Source organism: Varanus komodoensis, unplaced genomic scaffold, assembly GCF_004798865.1.
Source record: "Varanus komodoensis strain SLA01 unplaced genomic scaffold, ASM479886v1 scaffold73, whole genome shotgun sequence".
Taxonomy (NCBI): domain Eukaryota; kingdom Metazoa; phylum Chordata; class Lepidosauria; order Squamata; family Varanidae; genus Varanus; species Varanus komodoensis.
Genome location: NW_025336386.1, coordinates 702724 through 721855, shown reverse-complemented (window position 1 = coordinate 721855; position 19132 = coordinate 702724). Strand labels below are relative to the sequence as shown.

Genomic DNA, 19132 nt, shown 5'->3' with positions numbered 1-19132 from the left:
GGGCGCGGGGGTTGGGGGCCGATGCCTGTGGGCCAGCCGGGCGCCGCGAGAGCCGCGCGTCCGGGGGCGGCGGGGCCTCCTCCGCGGCGCGGGCCGACCCGGGGCGGCGCTGCTCCGAGCTGCGGCCTCGCCTGCGGCGCTTCGCCCGGCTCGGGCAGCACGTGTCGGGCAGGCGTGGGGCCGGCGTCGCTGCGCCCCGGGGTGGCCGAAGCATCCCGTGCTCACGGCGCCGGCCCGCAGCAGGCCTCCGTGGAAGCCGGGAGGCCGCAGGCCGCGGGCGGGCTCGGGCGGGCGCTGCGAGCGGCGTCGCCCCTGTTTGCGGCTCTGCTCCCGGGCCGAGCGTCCTCGGAACTGCTTCGTTGCGTTGCGGCCCTGGCGCTTCCCTGAGAAGCAGGATGCTGCAAGGACCGGCCACCCGGCCCCGCATGCTCTTCCCTTGCAGGCACATCACGCGGTGGCCAGTCCGGGAGGTGCGCTTGCAGGCTGAGCGGTGGCTCCAGGGTGGGGTTTCTGAATGCTTCGAAGCGTTGGCTTTGGCACCGTCCTGAGCTGGTCTGGTGAAGGGTTCCTCCCCGGCTTTGCTTATTTCCCGAACATCTTATTTTCCAGCCCTCTACTACATGCCTCAGATAAAGTGGGCTCTTGCCTGCAGCAGTGTCTTCCTCAGTAAATGGTCAGTTGGCCTTCAAGGTACCCTGTGGGGTTCTAGTTGGGCTTTGTTGCAGGGTGTTAGCAGGGCTGCAGTGCTTACTGTGAGCCCTGGAAGTATTTGTTGTGCCAGGAACTGGACTTGGGCCGCTTTGCCTCTACTAGCAAAATTTGTGTGCTGCAGGAAGCTCTCCTTGGTCAACTAGTTTTATGTACAAGTCTCCTTTGTGCTTTCACTTGGTCTTTATTCCTGCTCATCTCCAAATACATGAAAACACATCCTTCAGTTTGCTGATCTACTGTGCATATTTGTTTGTGACTCTAATGTGTGGTTATTTACTCTTCCTTTCTTGACCAGACCTATTTGTGTTTCAGACAGTTGGATGCTAAAGCTACCAAAGAATCTGAAAGAAGCAGGTAAGACAAATGGAATTGCTGAGGTGGCTTAGAGGGCATGTAGCAGGTAGGAGCAAACATGAATGCAGGGTTTGTTTTCATCCTTGCCCAACCAAAAGGATTTTTATTGTCTGGGAATATGATTAGCCTTGAACTGAACACAAGTTGCATCTTATAAAATAAACATTTGTTTCTTGTATGTTTCGCACTAGGGAGTGCAGCATGTAACTGCGTACTAACATTCAGAGAATTTTGGAATTTCACGTTACTGCACAAGTCATAGAAACATTGATTTTTGTTTATTGTTTAGGGGTGTAAAATATGTCCTGATCATTACTGCATCTTTCAGTGCTCTTGTTTAAGCATTACATTGATTTCAACTCACTCATTGTGTAAATCCAGTGAGAGAGACCACTTGATTTTGCATATGGGCTCCTGAGTTGTTGGTATTTTTATTACTATTACTAATTTCATTTCTATACTGTCCATAGACAAAGCTCTCTGGGTAGTTTACAAAAAATAAAAAGCTAAACATAGGCTGTCCTGCAGGAGTTTGCAAGGTTGCAGTGTTCCAGGAACTGCACCCAGCTGAATGATGGCATGGACTGGATTATTCAAGCTGGCATTCTGCACAGGAGCTCCACGCACAGTGTTCGATTTTTACCCTTCCTTTCCTTACATTTACTGCCCACTTTCCCCTCCCTTCTCCCTGCAGTACTTTGTGTTTGATCACTGTTTGCCCAGCCTCTGCTTGAGTTATTTGTTTTTCTCCTTTCACTTATAACCACCTGCAGAAGTATATTTTACCAAATGGTGAAATTGATAGCAGTCACAGCAAAATTTTAGAACAGATGACCGTTGGTGAGCATTTAAAACTAGATAAACTCATCCATTGAAACTGGAAAGCATGGGTGCATTTATAGAATTGTAGAATAGCAGCGCTGGAAGGGGCCAGAGGGCCATCAGGTCCAACCCCTGCTCAGGGTGGGACTCCCAGTTAAACCACCCCTCTCAGAGGGCTGCCCGGCTGCCCCTTGGATGCCTTGGGTGGGGGAGCCCACTGCCTCCCCAGGTCATTGGCTCCACTGTTGCTCTGCTCTAACAGTCAGGAAGTTCTTCCTGACGTCCAGCCAGAATCTGACTTCCTGTCACTTGAGCCTGTTATTCCGTGTCCTGCACTCTGGGGTGATCAAGAAGAGACCCTGTCCTTCCTCTTTCAAATACTTGTATAGTACTATCATATCTCCCTTAAGTCTTCTGTTCTTGAGGCTAAACATGCCCAGTTCTTTCCATCGCTCTTCATAGGACTTTCATTGTCCAGGTTGTCCTCCTCTGAGCTTCTTCTGGCTTGCCTGCATCTTTCTTAAACCAGTGCCCAGAACTGACCATGACTCCAGATGAGACCTAAGCAGTGCTGAGTAAAGGGGAACTGGTTGGCATCTCGAAAGCACCTACACTGTCTTGATTTCATTGTTACGAGTTACCTGGATACCTCTTTTCTTCAGCACCAAGTGGAAAAGATACATTTTTCCAGTTTCAATTTTAGCTAAATTGGTTTTTTTGAGGATATGATTAGTTTCGAATGCAGAGGGTTGCCTCTTTTTGCAGTTGGGGCATTCAGTTTATGGGGAGAAAAGGGGAAATTAGTTTGACTAAACAAGCTGCATAATAATGGTAAGCTATGTGAAGTTTTAAAGAATTTACAAACTTTTAATATGCTTTTTAAATCTTTATAATAGTTTTGTCTTGTAAGATGATGTTTGTGGTGTTTGTGCTTGACATGCTCTGTAGACTAATTCACTAAATTTGCTTGTCTCCTTGTAGTTTTGGAGCAAATGCATCTGCCTCAAACAAGCCAGATCGTTGATCTTTTTTAGTTCAGGACTGTCTGCAGCGGCTGGCAAGAGCTCTGCAGAGTATTAAGTAGGAGCCTTTTACCAGCCCTCCCTTGGAGCTGCCAGGAGTTGATATTTTGCCATTCCAAACCCAGCTTTTTGCATGCAAAACAGGCTACGCATCTCGGGGCTCAGCCTTTTCCCCTTTCCTGGTTCAATTTGCTGTTCAGATTTTCAATTCTTGGTGTAACAGTGAGAGCTGAAGAGCTCCCTGTAGCATTTTATAATCCCAAGCCTACATGAGTTTAACTTTATTTTAAAATTATTACTGTGTAGGCTCACAGTCACTGTAGTAGGACACCCAGTGCCCAAACCAACACCAACGGGAGGACGCTCTTTGTGCCAGCTGGCGCAGGCCCCACCTGGTCTCTGCCGACACAGGTGCGGCAACTGTTTGCCTCTCCACTCAGTGTCGGGGGCCCTCACAGTGACAGGCAGTGGGGGTGCCAGAAGCCATTTACTGTTCTGCCTTTCTGAAGAGTGTGATAGGTAATGGCACTAACAACAAAGATAACTGAAGCAATCCAGCAAAATCCAGAACCAATAAAAATGAACAAAAGGAGCAGGAAGCAAGTCACTAGCCGGGCTTGCTGTTGTCATGGGGAGAGATAACTAAGCAGGAATATGTCTGTCTCCTACAAGGGAGCAGTTTGCACTTGGACCGTCGCTTCTTTGCTGGGGAAGTAGCCATTCCACAACTTGAACGTTTCAGCTGCAGACACAGGGAGAGCAAGGTCACCCCCGGCAATTCCTTCTGCACCATCTCATTAGCACTGTTGACTGCAGAAGGACGGGCAATTTTCTTTCTAGAGAATAGTTGAGAATTTTGATTTACTTGGAGGACTTTGCTCAATGTGTCCCTTGTCATGTCGAACGCAAGTGCCATTTTGGCAGTAAGACTAGATATAGTCTTCTGATTAAACAGAAGTGTGAACACTCTTCTGAAGGACACAGTTAAGTACATTAATGTGAACGCAGTGGTTTTCTTTTGGTTAAAGCTAGTGTAGCAAGTGAGATTAGCCGTTAGTGTAGCAAGTGCAGGGAACATCCATTTCATTGCAAGAACATTTTAATATCTTGCCTTGGTACACTTATGTGAACTGTCAAATGTTCCATTGCTCAGTGGAAGAAAAGGCTGCTTAAATGTAGTATTACTTTTACTTGTATAAGGGCAGGATTCATTTTAGTCATACTCAGAGGAGGTGCATTGTCTTTCGGTTGGATCCAGTGCTGTAATTTGTGTTTGGAGAACTAGAGTAAATTGAAAAGTTTGTAGTTCTTGTATGGAAATCATCTGGCCCGTGTGTTTCTAAAGCAGGGGAGGACAATCAAAAATGATGTGGGGTTGGAGGACCCCCCCATGGGCCCATAACATCGAGGAGTGTGGCCATGTCCCTGGTGCCCTTTGACGCCTTGGTGCCAAGCCTCTCTCCTTGGGGCAAGGGTGCGGGGCAGGTGGTGCAGCGCTGCAGCCGCTGGCTCTATCCCATTGTGGGATTTAGAGGTGCAAATGGCAACAGAAAACTTGCCACCTGACCTCTACCCGCACTGCACAGTGAGTAAAAACGAGAGACTAGCAGCAGGCCGTTGGCTACTAGTCTGGGTGGCTGTCGGTCGCTTCTGGCATCAGAGGCAGCAGTCCTCTCAGCACCAGTTTCCAGGGAGCAACAGCGGGTGGATTCATGTCCTCCTTTCTGAAGGCATCTGGTGGCTGCTGAACAAACAGAAGGCTGAGCTGGGTAGGCTTCGGTCTGATCCAGCAGGGTGGTTCTTGCCTTCCTAGAAGTCAGCATTTGTGCTGTGGCTGGCTGGAGTCAGTCCATCTCACCTTTGGTCTTCTTTTTGTCTTCTGCTTTCGACTTCCCCTGGCTTTTGGCCTTTTCCAGTGAGTCTTGTCTTCTCAGGATGTCCCTAAAGTAGACAGCCGCAGTTTTGTCATTTTTGCTTCTAACCTTAACACAGGGAAAGAAATTATTCTTATGTAAGATTTGAATGAACTCTCTACATAGAAACGTCGTTCTGTGTGATATTTCTTTATTTCTACCTAACATGTATTTCCAGAAACTTAACATTTTGTTTTGTGAACTTTATGGGGTTCCACTCCATGAATATCATTGAAAAGGATAGAATTTTAGAATAAAGAGATTGGGGTTGGCTTCCCTCGCCATTTTTTAATTTCATTAGACCCCTCTGTTGACTTGCACTAGATTTGGTCTTTTCCACTTAGAGTCCTCTCCCTGTTCACTCCTGGAATCTTCACTTTTGGATCTTCTTCCCAAATGGATTGCACTGGCTGTTGTTATACTAAAATAGATAATGCACCTTCTCCAGCTACAGCAGCTAAAGAGCCATGGCACATTTTCATGTCATTTGCAGTTTTTTAAATTTTTACCTGCAGAAATAATTTTATGGGGAAATCTGGATGGCAGGAAAACTCACGTGTAGCAGATTTGGATGAACAGACTGTTTTTTACCTTGGATCTACTTGCTAGGCCTGACAACAAGCCATTTTCCTCCTGGTGGAAAATTATAAACTGCCAGCTGCAGCTGCATGGCGGTATATCCAGTTGAAACATTGGTTAGAATCTATGTTTTGTCCTACTGCTTTTACAGCCTCCAAATTGCCTGTGGTATTAGCAGTACAGATTGAGGCCGAACAGCTGCATTGGCCTACAGTTCATGTATACAAATATTTACAATCCGTGCATCAATGTATACCCAACTTCTCAACTGAGAGTGGAAGTTTGCCTGATCAGTGGCATGTTTTGTTCTTATTATGGAAGGGGTCACAGCTCTTAGGTTACATTTACTTCAGCAAAAATTGATGCTTGAGTATGCCGGGAACCGCAGTGTCCCTGTGGCAAGGGCATCATTAAATCCACCAGTTGCTGGAGGAGCAATGCTGCTAATGCTTCTCTTCATATGGTTTACTGATTCTGATGGTGGCTCCCTTTCAAGAGCAGGTTATCATTTCCATAAGGTTTGTGGTGGAAAGCTCTTTAATGTTTGATGAAACACATGCTCTTTTGAAGTACCTGCCCATCTCTTCGGGTTTTATGCAGGGTCAATGGAAATGGATTTACTGTGCCTTTTTGGCAGCTGAAAGACTAATATTACAATTTTGGAAGGCTAAACCATCACCTGTAGTAATGAGTGGTGGATTCAATGCAACTTTTTACTGTGAATGGGTGGCCTCTAGGCATAATCTACAAATGGCTAAATATATGGATATTTGGGGTGCTTTTGCTGAAGTTTCAGGTACCAAATGGTCTGTATTTATTACTTTAGAAATCTTGGCTGCTCCTGCAGCTATGTGTTTTCAAAACTGTAATTAAGTCTATTCTCATGTTGGAAGCCACCTTGTGAGGCCATTGGACCCTGAGTAGCTCAACAATATTTTAAATATGTAAATCATCTATAAAGAATTCCTGGGAGGCCAGGGAAGAAGCACATTTTGGAGGGAACAGGAACTTTCAGAAGGGAAGCCAAGATTTCTTCTTTTCTGTCTGGTGGACTGTGATGGTTAGCAACTATCTGCTTGTGGTAGACCTTAGAAGGAGCGACCGCCTGTTCAGGATTGGCCGCTTGGACAGTCCTCACGCTTCTGTTTGCAGGCCAGCAGGTGAAGCACAGCGAGGGCTGTCAGATTTTGCTTTTGCACTCGCCAGGAGGCAGTGCAGTCACGATGCTTACCAATTTTGCTGTTTTGGTGGTTGCAGTTGACTAATGTGGCTCATTCCACTGCTACAGACTGGCTTGGGTGCACTTGGAAGAACAGACAATGAAAGAGATCATGCTGCTGCATTCAGAATGTTGCACCTTGGGCCCAGCACAGCCTTTCAGGTGGGCTTTGCCACATCCTTCTTCAGCCCAGAAATTCACTTTTCAGGCAGTCCAGAGAAAGGTGGGTTGAAATAAACACGAAAGAATATGGGAAATATGCTATAGCATGTGACTTCAGTGTTGAGGAAGTGTTGGCCCCAGTTTCTAGGCTGTCCACTTTAAAAGGCTTGACCTCCTTGGGCCTCTCTGTTCTTACCTGTCCTGGTTGGTATTTAGTGGCTCCCTGGCTTCCTCTTAAGATTAAGACTTAAGAGTCTTGGTCCTGAGCTCATTACATAAGTACACTGAGTATAAACCTGAACATTGTGGAAGAGCCCAGTTTGACTTGTCTTTTAGCTTATATCTAAAATGGGGGAGAGACAAACTGGCATTCCAGTTAAACGCTGTGAAAAACCAGTTGCTGTGGCCCTTACTGGCTGGCATGACACCTGAAAATGGATTTCACGGCCTCCACTGGTTACTGATTTTTAATCTCTCCTCTGGATGATGTTGATGCCAAATGACAATTACCTGCTTAGTTTAAAGCTAGTGTCAAAGCACGCAGACTGTTTCTTAGACTCGGGCTTCTTTCATAAGTCAAAGTCAAGAGTGTGTATGCAGCCAGAATTGGTGTAACAAAAGGTTTGGGTTAGGCTAAGCTTCACCAGCATGACTGGCAGGGCCTGCCTTTAGAATCCTAATTACTTTTCCTCTGCAGCTTCAATCGGGTTATTTTATCAGGCGCTTGCAAAACTGTGAATGGCTTGTGCCTTCTTTTATCTCCGCTGCTTTGATGTGGTCTTGTGCCAGGAAGCTTAAATCTCGCCCTGGCAGGAATTTCAGGGCTTGCCAAGTTAGGTGTGCTGCTTTTTAACACCAGGACTGTATGGGCTGAGCTGTCGAATCTCCAGCCACCCAAGTCGTGATGCAGGCGTGGTTTGCATTAGTCGAAAAAGATGCTGATCGTACGTTGTCATCGCCTTGTATCCCTTGACGGCTCTGTTCTGTAGCTGGACAAAGGTGTTCAGTGAAGCAAGTTCTGTAGAGCAATTGTGGGCTTTTTCAGTGCACGTTTCATGTCCTTGTGATTGCCTTTATTCCGTGCTCTGGCTGGGTGGGTTGATTGTACCGAGAGGCAGTCATTGCCTGCCTGTGACACTTACATTGATCCTAACAAGGCTAATAAAATCTGGAGTGGATTTCCATGGCCCAGCTCCTCCTGAAGAGCCTTGGAAAGTGCCACCTCGTGGAGTCTGGTGCTGCTTTCACTTGGAAGAGGCTACACACGCGGCTCAGCTCGGTTCCGTTTGGCCACTCCTGCGTGAAAGTCAGTGAACGCCATGTCCCCTGTGCACATTTTATAGGTGTACTTCGTGCTTTGCCTTATGGACCAACCAATACGGGAACATTTAAAAGTGGGGTAGACAGTGTTTAAATGCAATGTTTAAATTTGTTGGCAAATGAGTTCAAGTAATCCATTCACAATGTCATGTTCTTCCAGAAGTTTCTGTAAGATTATTGGGCAGTTTTTTCTGTCTAGAAGATATTACCGCAGATGCTTGGTTTTACAGTTCTCAAAACTGTGCATGTGTGTCTGTAGAGACCACGCGCCTCTCCTTCACAGCAAAGATGTTATAAAACAAACATACAGAGTTGAGAAAAACACCGTAATCCAATTGTCCCTTTGCAAATCTATGAATACAGAATCAACCCCTTCCCTCTTAAGGGCTAAGTTTCAAAAAATTCCATGACTAGAGGAAGATTGTTGGGGGAGAAACAGATCTGCAAAAGAACCCAAGAGGGAGGGACAAGCAGTAAAAAGGAAAGTGAAACCTTTTGAACAGAATGCTCTGCAAGTCTTTGGATCTTTTGGTGTCTAGCCTGAGTTTTCTCATATTATTCCTTCCCTGGAGGAGAAAACCTATAATGGCAGCAGGCTGCAAAAGAGACCCAGTTTAAGAATATTTTAATGAGGTTCCCCTACCTATGGGTGAGGCATGCATGCATGTAAATTATGTAGAAAAGTATGATTTAAATCTAGTCTTCCACCAACCTGGTTCTTAGGCTGCACTTTATTAAGCAAAAACAGCTCAAAGACTGATGCTATAACCTTGGAAGGATAAATGCTCACCTCTTATAATATTCTGCTTTAGTTGAAGCCCATGTATAATTGCTAGAAAGTTGCGTTTTCACACGTGTCCATTGCATGTGTGTTCACTGCTTTGGATATCTGGCCATCCCCATTCAGTCAGGACAGGCATTGCATCTTTGCCCGCTTGGCCCTGCATTAGTCGTTGCCCATGTTCACAGGCAGAAGTTCACAGAAGAACATCAGCGAGTGGGCAAGGCATCACGCAGCCTGTGTCACTGGGCCCAGCTAGGTTGCGCCCCGCTCACTGTGTGACAAACGGGATTCCTCCTCCTCGGCTGTCTTCAGGCTTTTCCTCCTCTTGCCTCCCTGGGAGCAGAACGCGAAGCAGCCTTTCCTGTGGCACAGCTTGCTCTCTCCCCGTGAAGTCCACATTTCCGATTCCTGCTGTCTGCCCCTTCTCTGTATTGTGTGGGTCCATTTTCCCTGCATGTGCCTAAACCTTTCCATAGCCAGTCTCTGCTTACCCCTTCCTCTTTCCAACCACAGCTGCTTTTCACATTTAATCTCAATAAATAAACTGGGATAAAATCCTCAAGTCTGGAAAATGTTGGCAAAAGAGAAGATCCGTGTCATATGGAAGATGCACTGGCTGTTACCAGGTTTGTCCAGAATGCTCTCTAGCAGAGAATAACTGCGGTGTGTTGTCTCTCTCCAGGGAATTGGTGCAAGACGAAGAGGAGCAGTTGATGGAAGAAAGGAAAAAGAGGAAAGACGACAAGAAGAAGAAAGAAGCTGCTCAGAAGAAGGTGAGTCTGAGGCTAAGACGCTTCATAAAGGAATATCATTTTTCTTAGACTGTCTCAGATTGTAGCCATTGCAAGCCAGTGTTCTGTTCCAAATGGATTTCTTCATGTTGGCCAGGGGGAGGGCAGGTCCCCTCCGCATGCTAAGCCATGGTGGGTTGGCTGTTCCCACCAGAAGCCCTGTTGCTCCCAACAGATGCACGCTGCAGCTCAGCTCTGCCTAAGGCTTCCTGACTGCTCCCAGCTGCCCCTGCAGCATTTTTTCATTCCCTGAGTGAGCCCTTTTTCTTAATCTAATCTGCTCGGGTTGGGGGCTCCCAAAGAAGGCAGCAGCAACCCCCCAGCATCAGATTGGCCAGATGCATATAACTCACTGGGAACAATAACGGGCTTGCTCACTTGGGTACATACCTGGAGTCTTGTGTGCGTGCCCAAGAATGCAAGCCCCCCGGCGGCTGTCCAGCTCAATCACAGTACTCCCCTCTTGTCAGTTTCATCCTCCACTGCAGGGCTTGTCTTGCTCCCAAGAGCATTTTTTAAAACTCTGCCTCGCATGTTACCGAAATGGTCACACACGCCTGAAACCCTCCTCCTCCTGCAGCCCCTTCCCGTGTGCCGTGCCTTCCCTTCACGCCCATGGCTTCCCTCCCCAGGCTCAGTTGCCAGCTGTCACATGTGTGAGGCTGAGTAGAAGTGGGCGTGGGCAACGATGCGTACATTTCAAAGCAAAGCAAAGCGTTGAGGTGGATCAGTAAACATACGCAAATTTCAAGGCAGGTGGGATCGGTAAAGCTGCTTTGAGGCAGAGCAGTAAAGCAAAGAGGGACATTATCGATTTCACAGCAGCAGGCTTTGGAACGTGCATACCTGCCCTGGACCAGAAGAGCAGAAGGTGGGGGTGTGCTTGGGACCCTGCAGCGTCCTTGCTTCCTTAGCGTTAGGAGCCGAAGGCGCAGCCAAGGGATAAGGGGGGACGGTGGGGAGTGCTGGGTTTGCTGCCCTGGTGTTCTGGGCACTCAGCTCCCAGCACAGGACGCTGCCTTTGACCATCTGCAGGGGAACGGCTGGCACAAGCCACAGCTGCATCCTCGGGGTGTGGTGGCACCCATGGTGGGTTGCTGCTTCGATGGATTGCCGTGCCACGCAGGCCTGCACTGATCTCCTCAGGGTGGCTTGTCTGTGGGCAGCAAGCGATCCCAACAGCCCACAGGATGTTGCGGGGACTGGTGTATTCATGGCGGGTTGCTGTGTCATCCAGACCTGGATGACGAGCCCCGTTGCAGGTACGGGAACTGGCTTGGAATCCCCATGGCAAGAGCACAAATGCGCCTGGGCATTCCTGGCATAGGGTTGCCAGCAGAACCCGTGCCAGCTGCTCCCAAAGCCCCCAGGCCACACCAGGGAGCAGTGGGCACTGAAGGCCTGGGAGTCATTTGCCCAGACAGAGGGGTTTGCACCCACCGTGCAGCAAGGGCTTGCTTTTTTTCTCATTCCTGAGCCCCTGGCCAGTCCTGGAATACTGGACTGTGGATGGGCGTCTAATACGCACGTGGCTTGGCTTGGCTTGGCTTGCATGTCTGTCAGATGCAACAGCCCGTAATGTGAGGGGCCAGGTTGGAAAGGGAAGTAGAGTTGCAAAGGCAGCTTGGACATGGTCATGTGGGGCCGGGGCGGGTGGCATCACTGCAGCAGTCCATTGAGAGATAACTGATAGAGTCAAGCTTGCAGTGCCGCCAGCTGTGAGTTTGTGCCAGAAAGCCCTAGGAATGATTAACTAACTGTTTGTTTGTTTGTTTGTTTGTTTGTTTCAGGCTGCTGAACAAAAACACAAAGGTAAGTTATTGTGCACTGTTGACATGACCTAATGGCAGTGCTCCAGCATTGCGAAGGGCTCCAAACATGCCTCTGGTGAATCAGGGTGTGGGCATTTATATTTGTGCCAGCACTTGACTCTTTTTGTCTCAGACTTTAGAAGGGGTGCTGGTATTGGGGGAGGGGCTGAAGAGTCCAGAAAAGAATACTTATCATTGGATGTCACCTCATCCCTAATCATGCTGAGTCTTCCTCATTCAGGAATATAAGCAAGAAGAGGTGAGCAACCAGAAGGCAAAAATGCCACCCTTTGATGTATAGCCAGAAGTGTGGCTTCCAGATCTAGGAAGGTGTTGATACCACTCTGCATGACTTGGTGGACCCACAGTGGGGGTACTGCATCCAGTTCTGAGCTCTGCATTATAGGAAAGATGTAGTGAGGTTAGAATCGGTCCAGCACAGGGTCACCAGAATGGTAACCGGGTTGGGTGGGATGCCCTAAGAGGAGCGATTGAGGGAACTGGGTTTTTTCAGCCTAGAGAAGAGGAGACTCCGAGGGGATCTTGTAGTGACTTAGAGGCATGTGGGGGGATGTCATGTGGAGGAGGGCCATGACCTGCTCTTCCCTGCAGTGGAGGGCAGGACACATTCCAATGGGGCAAAGCTCAAGCAACCAGGCTTCAGGTTGGATGCTAGGAAGGACTTCTTGACAGTTAGGACCCCAGAGTATGAAATGGGCTTCCCAGGAAGATGGTGGAGGCCCCCTCAGTGAGGGTGTTCAAAGAAAGATTGGACAGCCACATGTTGGGGACTACATGAGTGGAGCCAGCTGGAGCCGGGGGCCAGACTAGATAGCCCAGTGCTCCCGCACGCCTTTGTTTTTTCAGCCCAGTGTTAACACTTGGTGCAACTTCATGAGCACAGAGGATTGTCTGTGTTCTGAGGTGGGAAGAAACATTTTGTGCCTTGGATAGATCGTTAACAGGACTGTGGTCCCTCTCCCTGCTTCTTTTGGTGACAGCCACGTCAGAACCAACAAAGCCGAGTGTCTGCAATCCGCTCCTCGCCACCTCCACCAGCGCCACTTCCGCGGCAGCTGGGGGCACGGGTGCCAGTAATAATGCCAGGCGCGTCGTGGGCAGCAGTCAGCAGCAAGCGCAGCCGCAGCCCTCGCCTCGCTACCCTCCCCGCGAAGTGCCACCACGATTCCGGCACCAAGAGCAGAAGCAGCTCTTGAAGAGAGGGGAGCCACTGCCCGGGATCGCTGCACTCCTGGGGTCCGCAGCCAAACTGGTCAGCCCATCAGAAAGGAGCACAGCAACAAGCGAGGAACCTGCTGCTGGGAGTGAAGGACAGCAGAGCAACCAAAACCAGCCAGGTGAGACAGTCAGAGCACCCGCTGGGGGAGACAGGTGGAAACCTGTCGTGCGTGGCCTGATCTTGAAGTTGCTTTTCCAATAAGCCTCACATGGGAGGGTGAGTTTCTTCCAGTATCATGGATGACACAGAATGTCCCTAGAGTGATAGGAACATTCTCCAGTGCAACGAGGAATCTTGGCACACGCTTGTGTGAGTTGTGGGGCAAACGTTGCAGGCAGGCATAGTGGTAGAGCCTGGCTCCTGAGTGCAGTGGTTCAGGAGCTAGTCTACGGCGGAATAGTTTCCTCAGATTGAAATAATAAACACAGATTAAAGAAATGGATTGACATTAAGACAAGGCTATTTTAAGTCAAACGTCTTATAGCTGATACTTAGGGAAGAAATAAGCTATTAAATCTTACTTTTCAATGTATTTTTATAGAAACTAAATAAAACTAAATGTTTATTTTATGTAGATGTAAAATATCCAGAAATGCTAAAAATATAAAAAATGTTTAAAAAAACCCAAAAATATGGAGGACAAGTGAGGGTCCCTTTTGTTTGTTTGCTTGCACTCGCCGAGGTGGGGAGAACCCCAGGAATTTGGGAGAAAAGTTCCCAGAAGACAGGGTTTGTATCTGGGTTTCTGTGCAATGCCTGGTACAGAGTGTTTCACTTCTTCTCAAACCTAAATCTGCTTTACTGTTCGAGCAACACTGCACATCATTTCTAGTTTAGTAGGCATACATGTTCATATCTGTTTATTGTTGTGGTTGTGGCCTCAGGTGCCCGCAGGTCACCCTTGACTTAAGGAGACCATTTGCATGTCCTGTCCATGACAGCCCGCTCAGCTCTGATAAATTTGAGGCGAAGGCTCCCTTTGTGGACTCCTCTCACGCGTGGTCTTCCTTTTCTTATTCTGCTTGCAACTTTCCCGAGCACAATTGTCTTCTCCAGTGAGTCTTGCCTTCTCATGATGTGCCCAAAGCATGGCAGCCTCAGTTTCATGATTTTTGTTTCCAGGGAAGTCCTGACTTGATTTGTTCTGGAGCCTACTACTTTGTATTTCTGTTTGGCATTCATGAAATTTGCAGAGCAATCCAATGCATGAAACCCCTTCTGTTCAAAGGAACTTAATTTCTAAATAAGCATGCAGAGATTGTAGCTCCAAAAGTGCAAATGCTGAACAGTGCAGTCCTTTGGATGTTTACTGAGATGCAAGACTCACTGAGATCACCAGGACTTAATTATGTGTAAGCGTTTATGGAATTTCACCCCTAGCGCTATCCAAGCAGAAGGACAGCGGAGGCAGGGAACCAGATGCACAGTTACAAAATGAGAGGTGCTTGGCTCAGCCACATGCAAGTGCGAAGGGTCTTGGAAGGGTTGTAGGTCACAGACTGAATATGAGTCAGCAACGTGCAGTGGCTGGAAAAAAAAGCGAATGCACGGTTTTCAAATCACGTGAGGCTCTGGTTCCCCTCTAGTTTGCACCCAATAGGTCCCCTCTTGAGTATTGGGTCTCGTTCTGGGCACCGTACTTCAAAAGATGCAGACAGACTGGAAAAAGTTCAGGGGAGGGCAACAAAGTGTGCTTTGATTTTTAATGAATGCTGGTATAGAAATAATTCATTATTTTTATATAAAATAGTGAATGTTTTAATGAACGCTGGTATAGAAATAATTTAGATAAGTAAACAAAGATGATCAGGGAACTTGGCAACAAAAAGCTGTGAGGAACGGTTGAAAGAGCTGGGCATGTTCAGCCTTGAGAAGACAAGACTGAGGGGGGATTTGAAAGCACTTCTCAAACCCTGGAGAGGCTGTCGCACAGAGGAGGGCAGAATCTCTTCTCCATTGTCCCAGGGAGCAGGACATGGAGCAGTGTGCTCAAGTTTAAAAGAAGCCAGATCCCATCTCGGTAGCAGGAAACATTCCCTGACTGTTACAGGTCCCCACACCTATCCTGGTTCGTCCCACGAGATTATCTAGCCCCTTCTGTGGGTCTCCCCAGTATTTTATAGCCATGCTTTGCGGGCAGCGAGTCTTAACTGAGGCGTATGACCCAGTGGGTTAGCTGTCCTTTTGCTTGCCGCTTTCCGTGATGCCGTGTCCTCTGCTTCTAGATCTGCGCCACAGCACAGCAGGACCCCATTATGAGAGCTCTGGCTGGGGAGCAGCCCCGTCCGGCAGTGACTCCAGCACAAAGCGGAATGATGCTTTTGTAGACGGCTTGGACAAGGAGACATGGCCCTCGATCACCGGCAGTGACTTGGAGCTGGTTCCAGAATGTATGGGCACTGACGCTGCCTCAAGCTCTGGGTCGGAAAAGAACCTCGTTACCATGGCCTCCAGCGGTGACATACGGAATGGCCTTGGACACAGTTCTCAGACCAAGTTTGACAACAGTACCAGCAGCAATAATGTGGGCAGCGGAAGCCTCACCAGGCCCTGGAGTGCGGCTCTTGGGGCCGTGATGGGCACCTGCCAGGTTCCCGCAGAGGCCTTGAACGGCATTTCTGAAAGCAGCACCAACAGAATGAATTCTTGGGGCACCCTCGGTTCGCCCAGCGGAGAGCTGAACCCCAGCCCCTCGTGCCCCAATGGCCACCACGGTGCCCGGCCTGCCTCGGAGCACAATGGGCGTGCCCTGAAAGGGGCCGTGGGAGGCGGCAGCCCCAGCCTGGGCCCGGCCGGGAGCAGTCCCGGTGGGAGCGGCGGCCTCGGCAACTCCTGGGGCAGCCTCCAAGAAAGCTGTGATTCCCAGGCAAATGGTACAAGGAAGGTTTTGCGTGGAGGGCAGCCTCAGAACGCCCCCCCTGACATGAACGGACCAAATAGTAACACTACTAACTTTTTGACCTCTAGTTTACCAAACCCTGCTGGTTCGATGCAGGTGACTGAACCGGCTCCGGGACCCGGGACCTGGTGCCTGAGCGCCAGGAGCGGTCGGTCTCCGCCCCAGGCCTCTCCAGTAATAAATGGCACTTCCGCTCTGCACCTGAGCAACGGTGAAGCAAAAAATGTTGGGGCCCCTGGCACTGTGTGGGGCACTTGTGGCCCTGGCTACTCCAGAGAAGCCTGTCCAGAGTCCGGCAGCCGTGCCAGCGACAACACTGTGAATGCAACGCTAACTCAGCCGGGGCTTGGCGGGGCCAGTGGGGACAACGGGGCAGGGGCGTGGGAGGTGGCTGGGGCAGGCAGCAGCCAGGGCACTCCCTGGGCGGGCGGAATTGGGGTGGCTTCCGGGGAGGGCCGGAGGGGGCCTGGCCAGAGCACCAACTCAGCAGATGGAGAGTGGAACAAGCTGCCAAGTACTCAGCGCTCCTCGGAGGGCACGAACGGAAACGGCAAGAAGTTTACAAACATGTGGAAATCTGTGGAAGAGGAGAGCGCCGCTGCTGATCTGCAGAGTTTTGTGGTCGCTGCTATCACCGAGCAGGACGGTGGGTGGGCCAAGACAAGTACTGGCGGGAGCGAAGGTCATACCGAGAGCCCTGCAGAGCGAGCTGCTGTCGACGGGCCAGGCCGTGAAAGAAGGAAGGTCGACCACCAGGCGTTGCTCCAAAGCATAGTGAACCGCACGGATCTGGATCCACGTGTCCTTTCCAATTCTGGCTGGGGCCAGACCCCAGTCAAACAGAACACTGCCTGGGACACCGAGATGTCTCCCAGAGTGGAGAAAAAGGCAGACAATGGGACGGAGGCCTGGGGCGGCTGTGCGGTGCAGGCCAGCAGCTCGGGGGGCATTGCAGAGAGGCCCAGCCTGAATGGCGGCCATGCGCCGCCTGCGCCCAGGTGGGGGGAACCAAAGCTGGTCACCAGGTGGGGAGACTCCAGGGCTTCCGGCAGCCAGGGGAGCTGGGAGGAGGGCCCTGCGGCTGCCCCCCCGGCCAAGGGCAGCCAGTCCTGGGCGGGGGGCAGAGAGGACCAGGCCGCCTCGCCTTGGGGTGAAGGGGAGAAGCTCAAGCAGGGCTGGGGAGACGGGCCGAAGGCAAACCCAGTGTGGGCAGCCCCAGCGGTCGAGGGCTGGGGGGACAACTCGCGGAGCAATCACTGGGGCGAGGGGAAGAAGTCCAGTTCTGGCAGCAGTGACAGCGACAGGTCAGGGTCTGGCTGGAGGGAGTCGGGCAAGCCAAGTGCTGTGCCATGGGGTGGGGGCAGCGGCCCCAAGCCCAGGAAGGCCTTGGGGTGGGAGGAGCCCCCTAAGCCCAACCAGGGCCAGGGGTGGGGTGAGCCCCCCAAGGCCGGCCGCTCGCAGAGCTGGGGGGAGGTGCCCAAGGCTCCCAGCTCCCCCGACTGGCACAAGCAGTGCGACACTGGTTGCTGGGGGGCGCAGGCGGCAAGTAAGCCCCCCGGGGTAGGGTGGCTAGGGGGGCCGATGCCGGCACCCGTCCAGGAAGAGGAGCCCACTGGGTGGGAGGAGCCGTCCCCGGAGTCCATCCGCCGCAAAATTGAGATTGACGACGGGACTTCCGCCTGGGGGGACCCCAGCAAGTACAACTACAAGAACGTGAACATGTGGAACAAGAACACCGTGAACGGGGTTGGCCGTGCAGACCCGCAGGGACTGCTCTCGGGCCCTGGAACGGCGGCGGAGAGCGGCTCTGGTAAGGCCTCGCGTTGCGCTAGTCCGTGTGGTTGAGGCTGCCCCCGCGGCCCCGCGCCGTGCAGATTCGGGGCTCGGAGGAGAGCGGCTTGCAGGCAGCTCTCAGTGGGGCAGCAGGGCTGTGTTGAGTGCTTCTGGGGAGTGTGGGCTCCGAGGCCGGGGTCAAGGCTGTGCCGAAGTGGTGGTGCTGCCGCTGTGGCCAAACCAAGGCAGAGCCCTGGAGACCGAGAGGAGGAACTAGTGCTGGTGGGCACAGGTGGTGGGAAGATCAGGCATCCCCCTGTCGATGCCCCCTAGCCTAGAAGCCATCTATTCCCTCCTCGGGCCCGAACTGCCCCCTCCTGGATGGAGCTGGTGGGTGTGCAACATCACTGGGGGGGGCAGAACTCCCTTCCCTCCCCCAACATGGTTGCTCGGCCGCTTTTTCTCTGGCCAGCAGAGCCTGCAGGAGCCGATTCCTGCAAATGCTGGCGGGGCTGAGCGGCTCCTTCCGGATCAGACTGTTTCAGGAGGCCAGTCCCATGGTAATCCTCATGGTAGATCTGATCTGTTGGGGCCAAAACAGGTGCTCCTCCTTACACAGCTTCTTCCTCCTGTTGGAAGGATGTTCCAGGTCAGGGGGTCTTGGGCAGTGGAGGGTCTGGATTCAGCAGTGCCGTGGAGCCGGCATGCCCATCTTTGCCGTGGCCCATGGACAGCCTGCCTTTAAGCACTCCATTTCCTCTCGCTTGTTTCAAATGACTGCGAGACCTCTGCTCACCGCTTGGAGGAATTAAGGGAAATGCCGCTTCCGTTCTCTGTTTCTCTGAATTCTCTAGAGAAGCAGTGAGTTGTGTGTCTTGGCAGTGCCAAGAGAGCCCATTGAGCGCCAGAGAGTCTTGGCTGTTGGGCAGTATAAGCACGAAATAGGTCACCCCAAAGGGTTCCAGGGGCTTTCTCGCAGTGCAAGTACCCCCTTCTCTCAGGTGCCTTCTAGCCATCTCCTACTAGTGCTGTTTTAGAAGCAAGTCAGGGAAGATGTGAACTTGTGTCTTGCTTAGTTGTTTCAGTCCACAGGCAGTATAGCTTGTGTAGCATTTCCTTGCGCATTGTAGGAAGTAGCTGTAGTGATGACCATCTCGCCAGCTTGACTTGGTCGAGGGACTGTGCGAGCTTCCCAGTGACTTACAGCTGGAAGTTTTGCTGGGTTTTGCCATGAATAAGCAGAAGCAAGCCTCTGACGTGTTGCCCGCCCTGGATTTCCTACTGACTGGGGCCTCTCTTGAAAGGTTGGGTGGAGCCGCCTCCGACACCCGCTGCGGTGGATAATGGCACGTCCGCGTGGGGAAAACCTGTTGACGCTGGTGCGAGCTGGGGAGAGTCCATCGGGGAGGCCCTGAGCTCCAGCGGTTGGGGCAACGCAGCTGTTGGGCAGCCAGCTTCTCAGAAGCCTGGTAGGTGCATTTGTCGGTCTGGTGAAGGGGATGAGGCATGGCTTGTGAACCCCATTGGGGAGTTGCTGGCAGAGCTGATCCTGGGGGAAAGGCTGGCGTTGAATTTTGCAAGATAGTTCTGCTGTGAGCCTCCTGGCTGGTGCCCCAGGCTTGGAAGATCTAGGCTCATGTCTGGCCTTTGTCAGCAGCCTGGGAAGCCTCTAGTGGCTTCATTTCCCCCTCTGCAAACAGACGATCATAGTAGCCACGTTGCAGCGTTGTGT

At 51.0% G+C, this 19132-nt stretch overlaps 1 protein-coding gene across 2 annotated transcripts in view; it reads left to right on the top strand.

Annotated features, from left to right (window-relative positions):
* The first annotated feature begins 469 nt into the window (after positions 1-469).
* Positions 470-19132, top strand: part of TNRC6A (trinucleotide repeat containing adaptor 6A) — a 41574-nt gene continuing 22911 nt past the window's right edge. The window contains exons 1-7 of one of the 2 annotated variants that reach the window (XM_044452523.1): positions 470-673; positions 1024-1065; positions 9569-9659; positions 11468-11489; positions 12490-12846; positions 14954-17437; positions 18705-18869. In XM_044452523.1, coding sequence (XP_044308458.1) covers positions 9600-9659; positions 11468-11489; positions 12490-12846; positions 14954-17437; positions 18705-18869 — 3088 coding nt within the window. In that variant the 5' untranslated portion in view covers positions 470-673; positions 1024-1065; positions 9569-9599. The remainder of the gene's footprint in view (positions 674-1023; positions 1066-9568; positions 9660-11467; positions 11490-12489; positions 12847-14953; positions 17438-18704; positions 18870-19132) is intronic. The other variant, XM_044452524.1, reaches the window with a different exon arrangement.